This window comes from Gambusia affinis, linkage group LG04 (genome assembly GCF_019740435.1).
Source record: "Gambusia affinis linkage group LG04, SWU_Gaff_1.0, whole genome shotgun sequence".
In the NCBI taxonomy this organism is placed as follows: domain Eukaryota; kingdom Metazoa; phylum Chordata; class Actinopteri; order Cyprinodontiformes; family Poeciliidae; genus Gambusia; species Gambusia affinis.
In genome coordinates, this window is record NC_057871.1 from 22,646,265 (window position 1) to 22,654,635 (window position 8,371).

General features: G+C 39.4%; 1 protein-coding gene across 1 annotated transcript; it reads right to left on the reverse strand.

The window, feature by feature from the left end:
- Nucleotides 1–1,011: 1,011 nt before the first annotated feature.
- Nucleotides 1,012–8,129, reverse strand: tmed1b (transmembrane p24 trafficking protein 1b). Its single transcript, XM_044114476.1, has 5 exons — nt 7,820–8,129; nt 5,409–5,506; nt 5,087–5,276; nt 2,294–2,461; nt 1,012–1,662 (listed from the first exon to the last, which is right to left on the reverse strand). Exons 1-5 carry the CDS (start codon nt 8,015–8,017, stop codon nt 1,612–1,614), a joined length of 705 nt encoding a protein of 234 aa, XP_043970411.1. The 5' UTR covers nt 8,018–8,129; the 3' UTR covers nt 1,012–1,611.
- Nucleotides 8,130–8,371: the final 242 nt, after the last annotated feature.

Below are 8,371 nucleotides of genomic sequence, written 5' to 3' on the forward strand. Positions count from 1 at the left end.
AGAGAGTGACTTTATTTGACGGGGTGACGACATAAAGGTGACATAACGCCCGTCATCAACATGAAGGAGTCTTCACGAATATTTACGACTGCTGTCATTAAGTGTCATTTGGTAAATAATGACACTTTTAATGCAAAACTGCAACAAAATTTGTGTTAAAAGTCCATTAAAAGTGCCAACTTGGCATTATTTGGTAAATATTCATCCATCCATCCATTTTCTGTTCACCTTTGTCCCTAATGGGGTCAGGAGGGTTGCTGGTTCCTCTCCAGCTACGTTCCGGGCGAGAGGCGGGGTTCACCCTGGACAGGTCGCCAGTCTGTCGCAGGGCAACACAGAGACATACAAGACAAACAACCATTCACACACACTCACACCTAGGGAGAATTTAGAGAGACCAATTAACCTGACAGTCATGTTTTTGGACTGTGGGAGGAAGCCGGAGAACCCGGAGAGAACCCACCATGCACAGGGAGAACATGCAAACTCCATGCAGAAAGACCCCGGGCCGGGAATCGAACCCAGGACCTTCTTGCTGCAAGGCAACAGCTCTACTAACTGCGCCACTGTGCAGCCCATTTGGTAAATAATGACACTTTAAATGCAAAGTTGAATTAAAAAAAAAGTCTATTAAAATGGTCAACTTTGAATGTGTTTTAATGCATAAAAAACCCCTCTATTATCAGGTTGCTTATAGGAATTAGAATATTAATCATTCATAGTGATAATTACCACGAATTATTAATATTCAGAACGTTTTCAGAACAGAATCCTCCCAACTCCAGTGACATCTGAGAGAACCTGAGAACCGATCCAGTTTCTGGTCCACAATTTAAAGATTGAACAACTGATCAAATCAAGTCACAAACTTAAACCAAACTGGATAGTCTGTTAATATTTTTGTGTCACTTAACCATTCACTGAGCTCCCCGTTCAGAACACTTTAAAGGTTTTCATACCAACTTTCACACGGCGAAAAGCAAAAAAAACAAAACGCTCAGTTCTGCGTTCTTTCAGTGTAAAACGATGCTTTTATTGTCATGAACGTCTTTCACCAAAAGCTGATTCATTACATCTTACAGAACATGTAAACATAAAATGTGTCTGCATGAAATAAAAGGACACTTTTGTCATCTGGAAGAAAAAACACATGATTGAAGTTTAAAACACAAACACAGTCGGAGTGTTCACGTCGCTCAGACGTGCGACGCCGACGGCAGTCAGTTTGTGAAAGTTTCCCTCCTTCCCACAGGCGTCAAAAGACAAAACAAAAAAAGTGACTCGTTTAAACAGGACCCTTAAAAGAAAAACACCAGAATCGGCTAAAACCAACGTGACTGCAGAGTCGGCACTATTGCACGTTATTATCCTCTGAACCAGCCAGGCGAACCGTCTACCGAAAAATCCCAACCCCTTCGCCCCGTGTCAGAGGCGCAGGACTGCATGGACGCGCATTTCCTTACCGGCCCGACGTGGCATTAAAGGCAATAAACGAAATGAATTTCAACTTCCCCACTGTCATACCTCTCCACCTTCTGGTTACACTTTGTGATTTAATGAAACTTCATTATTGCTCACAGTCTGTTTACTCGTCTGTCTGGCGTGCTTCCTCTATGTGTAGACTCTCCGCTTGTCGTCAAACAGTTTGCGAACGGTGTACACCTGCGGAAAGACAACGAGCACAGGAGTCAGTGAACACGCATCTGCCTTCCCTTTACTGGTTCGTAAATGCAGGAGATTCTTGGAGGAAAAAAAAAAAAAAATGGATCCGTACAAAATGACGTCAGTAAATTCAAATATAAATGTTTTAGTTAAATGCATATTTATTCAGGTCAGTCCTAAATAGATGCACTACTGGCTGTAGTTACAAATAAATGATCCAATTTTTATTTTATTCTTTCATTTATATATATATATATATATATATATATATATATATATATATATAACGACTGCCATATACTTTATTGCTGTTGTTTTGAGAGTATTTTTAGGTATTACATTGATTATTGCGTAATAATGCAAATTTGCTCCATCTGAGACCAATAAATAAAGTTTAATTTTGAAAAGAACACCTAACACTGGTACTGGAAGATATTTAAAATATCCTAAATAAAATCCACACTTCACATTACTGCTAATAAAGTGGAATAAAATACGTAAACGTCAAATCACACTGACCGTCACTTAAATTTACAAAACCAGTGAAATCGGATGAAGGAGGATGAACGCGCGTCATACTCTGTAACGTCTGGTTAAAATGCGGTGAATGAACGAGTCGTGTCGCGGTCACCTGGGTTACGGCCACACACAGCATCACCAGCACACTGGCACACGACCAGAACGAGACCCTCCACAGGTTGTCCTCCAGGAGGTTTCGGTCCCGCGCCTCGAAGGCCCGTAAGACCGTCTGCATCTGCCGGCTGCGCTCCAAGCGTTTGTGCAGAGAGTCCATGGTCTCCTGAGGGGGAACCAAGCAGAGAGCGACGGCGTTCAAGTCACACAAACCAATGCCAAACAAAAAGGAATAACTACATCTCGTCTCCTGGTGCTGAAGTTTCTGCAGGTTTCACAGACGCAAATTTAAGACTTTTTAAGACCACAGTGAACGCAATTTAAGACCCATATCTTAACGGAAATGTCTAAACTTTGATCACGCCAAGTGGCGAAGGCGATAAAGTTGGTATTAAAAAGCTAGCAAGCAACCAAGGGTGTATTAGCGGTGAGTTAGCGGTGGCCTCCATCATCTCGACTCGGACAAAAACGCAATGAAGATATCACAGAGTGCGACTCAAACAGAAAAGTCCCGCAACGAAAAGAAACAAAACAAATAGGATATACAAGATTAAACAATCATGTTATGATAAAATTTAAGACCTGTGATAAACATATTAAAGGCCAAATCACTTATGGAAACTAAGGCTTTTAAGGCCTTAATTTTAGATACTCAAATTTAAGCCAGACTCTGCTTGTTTTCTTTAAGACAACTGATGAGATTTGATTTTATGCTTTTGTATAGTTTTGTATTTTCATGCAATGAAATTTTATTTTATCAATGTTTTTTCTTTTTCTTTTATATGTCTGCTTCAGTAGACATATAAATAAATATTTATACATTCGTATTTATATATAGACCTAAAACGTGACCTTAAACAAGAGATGCCAAGTCACATCACTAACCCCTGGAGGGGCTTCCCCAAACAAGTTGCTCTGCTCACACATTTCTAAGTACATAAACTCAAAGTCCAAACATACATCCTCTTTAGAAATGACTAATATTAGTCATATTTTTAGCAGGTCAAGCATCAGTAACTTTTTAAGGCATTCTAAGCATGCCTTTGAGATCAGGGGTTATTTCCTACCTAAACTTGTCAGCCACTGAGACGTGTTCCCATTAGCTAAAGATTACATACAATAGTTCAGCATAAACTGGGTCCCATCGAACCACATCCAGAAGGCCACAAGGACACATTTTCCTAAATGTCAGCAGGTCTCACGTAAACACCAAAAACCAACTTTGCGTTGGTCCGTCTTTCTAAATTTCCCACTTCCTCAGGCTTTCTGCGGCTCACGAGCCAAACACGTTCCTTCTCCTGACAAAGGAACAATTCATCAGGCACGTATTATTTCCATTTTTAAATAACAAAAAAAAACAACTGCCCTTTTCAGCTGGGAACTACTACCAGTAAACGGTGCTGCTAATAAGGGGGCCACAATGTTTAAATTGATGCCTTTTCTACACGTCACTTCCACAAATCTATACTGAAAAAGGTCAAATAGAGAAAATCTGTGAGGAAATGAGAGCAAAAACCAATCATTTAATAGCCTTTTCCACCTTTAACAAGTTTGACCTACTGTTTATGACATTATCAAATAAGAGAGGAGGATATGACAGAACTATAATCTTCCCTATCTAAAAGAATACACTGTAACAAAAAAAGTTATATATAATTCAAAACGATTTAAATGTCTGAACTAAAAAGGAAAAAAACACTCAGAAAAAGTTCACTCTTGCCACCTTCTACTGCACATAAATAACGGAGAAAAATCTGCATTTTTTATGTAAAATTCATGAGTTAACGGATGAAGATCAGCATCAATGTTTTTGCGTTACGTTTGGTAGTGGAAGTCATTCAATTATTTTACAATTACTACAGCAACAGAAGTGAGACAACGACAAAGATGAACTGGAAATAAATCTGCACTTATCCGCTACGGATGTAAAAAAAAAAGAAGAAAAAAAAAGAAGCTAATATGCGCTAGCAAGCGCATATTAGCAACCAGTTAACCCTTGGGGTCACACAATTCAGTGAAGATATGTGTGCGTGACTCAAACTGTGGTCCAACAGTGCAGCCCTGCGTGAAAACGGAAATCTGAAAAGGATCTCTACAGAGCGTTAACTAATCCTACCACAACAAAATTAAAGACCTGTGATTAATGCATTTAAGACCAACTCATGTTTTTTAATGAGTTTAGGACATTTTGAGGCCAGGATTACAAGAGTTTAGTGTTTTTAAGACTTTTTAAGGATATGCAGTCACACTGCTTTGTATAAGGCTCCTAGTCTCAAAGTTTGCAGCATCGAGCTGATAATTACAAGTCTAAATAGACACCAGACCATTCTGGAGCCACACCAGCTAAAGGTTCACTCACGTAGCATTAATCGCTAGCTAGCTAGCAGCTGCTAAAGAAAATGGGAGCTGCTCCAGTAGTTTCCCTCCGCCGCAGTGCGACGTGTCCAAGACTATAAATAGTTTTAATTATCATTTTGTTTTCAACTAGCTATACTGCGGCACTATCGAGACAAAACAGAAATGATTTCATTCTACCTATAAAAGATTTTCTTTTAAGCTGAAAGTTCTGAGTCTGAGCTGTACTTGTGCCTCATTGACGACAGACAAGACGTCTTCTTTATCGGTGGGTCAGTATTTTCTATCCCTTCACGATGGTTTCGGAATAAATCATATGCTGTTTAGTTCAATTTTACAGGATTGACGTTGTTACTGTCTTGTTTCTTGGCATCCTGTCACGTTGCGTGCATCGCAATTTGAGACGCTAGGCCTTCTTCTGCTGTTCCTCCCTCACCCTGATGTCATCCAGCTTGTACTCCAGCAGGCTCCCGTCGGGCTCCTCCACACCCGGGAACTCGTCGTCTCCTCCCACGTCCCCTCCTTGTCCCTCGATGATGATCTCAAAGAACACCATCTTCTCCGAGAAGCGGCTGAAGCCGTTGTCGAAACAGATCTCGTAGTCTCCCTCCTCCATGGGCTCCACCCTGCGACAACGGAGACAAACAGGTTTAAAAAACAACAACAAAAACAAACAAACAAAGAGAAAAAAAAAAACAGACGGTAAAACGGTAAAAGCTGGTGATGTGAAACTTGTTGGAGGATTCAAAGCTGCTTACACGTGGACTCCGTCGGAACGGCGATTCTCGATAATCAGGCGGGCGCCTTTAGGGGAGACGATGGTGAAGTCGACGTCCATTCCTGCTCCTGCTATCACCTGGCAGATCACACAGTCAAAAGAGGCAAATGGGGACAAATTTTTATCTTTGTTTCACAATCTGATTTAGAAATTACGCTTTCAACTGCATCTGTTAACCATTTCCCTAAATGCCCAAACAGTGAAAGGCGCGGCCACGCCCTCCTTCACTCTTGAACGTGCGCTCAACAAACCATTGGCTGATCTACGTACTGAGCAAACAGACAATGTCAACTACTGGCAGAAAGGTCGAACACGGCGTTACGGACCAACCGTCCGTGGAGTAGGATGACTGTTTTTTTGTTTTATTGTTTTATTCACCCTAAAGCAACAGGAATGTGCTCTTGAAAATGTAAATTCACAAACTCAGTGGCAATTTTAAACGATTCACGGATGGCACGCTGCAAAAACGCAAAAGCTCACAGAGTATTCTGTTTCTTTTCTTAGCACACTTGAAATAATTTACAAGTCACTTTTCAGCAAGATATATGAACTTGTTTTAAGTCAACAGTTTCTTAATCTTGATGAAAAAGTTTTAGTTCCACTGACAGATAATTTCACTTAGAACATGGGAAAAATGTCTTGTTATAAGTGAAATAATCTGCCAGTTTAATCAATATTAAAAAAAAAAATTACTTACAAACAATCTCCTATATCTTGCTGAAAGGTTAGTTGTTAGTTTGTTTGGTCTCATAGAAACTAGGCTAAAAATACTTTGTAACAGTTTGTGTTTTGGCAGTGTGGAAAATGTAAAACTCAATAAAATTATTATATCTTTTACAGAAGATGTAAAGTTATCTTCTGCAAGGGTTTTACACGAGTCCCTGTCCTTTTGCATTCAGTGTGCATTTCAGCACATCTTCAAACTCCCACAGTGAAACCAATTAATTTATTCTTGGGGTTTAGTTTCTCCCTGCTTCTTTCTGGCATCCATCTCTTAGAGCCGTTGTTGCAAAAGTGAAGATTGACTGAACAAACATCGGGGTGACAAGAAAACGCAAAAAAAAATGGTATTCTGTGGGTGAAATGGGCGGCTGATCTTTAGTCATCTGGAACCAGCTCCCAGTTTAAGTCTGGGAGGTAGACACTCTGTTTATTTACAGGATTATGCTTAAAACATACCTTTCTTTCACCAACCGCCAATAAATAATCAACTGAATTTGACCATATTGCATTATTATTATTTGGACTGTAACTGGTCTGACTGTATGGTTTGACTGTAATATTGTACAGTGCTTTGAGATGTCAGTTGCATTGAATCAGTGCTACATACACCAAAAGAAGGACTTGCACTGAAAAGCACTGCGATATAATGACCACTACATAATAAAATGAGAAATAAATGCTTGAGAGAAATATTTTCAAGTTCCTCTTTCTATGGTGAGAACAATGACGTGAAGAGGTCCACGCTCAGCAAATACACAGTTTGAGGAGCAACTTCCTATTTATGTGGTGATGAGTTCACGAATGAGGTGTGGTTGTAATTTACGCCTCCCTCTCAGATCTGGCTGCCGTGGAGCCAAAACTGTTTCAACATTGGACATATTTGTCACGGCAGGAAAGCTGACAGTATTGAGCAGTTGTGAGTTTTCTACATATTTGGTAGTAAAAATCCATAATTTCCTTTTGTGGCCTGATTTTTGAAACGAGAAGTTTTGGATTATGCAAAACAGAAATGTGTGCTCTTTTTACATAAACGAGTAACTGTACATGTATCCAATAGTTTAACAACTTTGTTTAGAGTCCTGGATAATAGAAATCATTGGGACTTTCACACAAATTAAAACTTTTTTTAAATTTATTTTTTATTAATGCTCTAATGAATTTAACAATTTACCACTGAGAGGTTCTGATTTGTGCTTGGAAATTCTGGTAATTATTTATTCATTTATTTATTATCTATTCATTAAATGCATCCAAATTAAATGCATAAATTAAATGCATCCAAAATTCCACTATTTTGGGGCAACAACCACGACAATGTATACTTTTAGCTTAGCATGTTATAGAATATAGGCGTGGATGCAATAATTATGTAATTCCCTCGTCGTCTTGTGAATTTAAAACTATTACTTCTATGAATTTACCTGCTATACACACTATGCTATATATACAATACACACTTTGTAAGTGGTACAGTCCACATCGGAGAAAAATTATACATATTATGTTTGATAAATGGCGATTTTTAATATTATAATCACATTACAGCTTCTGAAAATTGACAAAGCTTTAATTCAACTAGTGGGTTTTAGTGTCAAATCCTTAAAGATGTGTATGTAGCTGTTTGTGAGAACAATGAGTGACTGTGTTCACTGACCACCGAGCATTTACCTGGTATTCGACCTCCATCGTACCGTTCTTTATTGCCGTTTGATAGAAACACTCGGATCTTCCGGCTGGAAGTAGAAATGTAAACTCGCTGTCTTGGCTCTGCCCAAAACACCGCACGGAGCCCACGCAGCACAGGAAGGCTACAGTCAGGCCAAGCAGTCCTTCCCTGCAGCTCATTCTGCCCCGGAGAACCTCCATGACGGTGAAAATTTGCTCAAACGCTTGGCTATCTGACTACAAACATCTTCCTCGCATCCGTCTTCCGCAGAACAACTTTGCGACGTTCTGATTGGACAGATGCCCGCTGACAAAGGCAGAGGTTGCGACCAATCACAAGAGAAAGAGTAGCAGCCCTTAACCAATCAGAGCAACCCGACGTCTAAAAGGGAGAGTGATGGGAATCGTGCGGAAGTGTAGAGCTGGCGCCTTAGACTAACAAAAAAATACTTTTATAAAACATATCATTACTTAATATATTTTATCACATAAACATTTTGTGTTCTTCCACTTTTATATTTATATTGTATGAATGTAAGGACATATAATTATAAT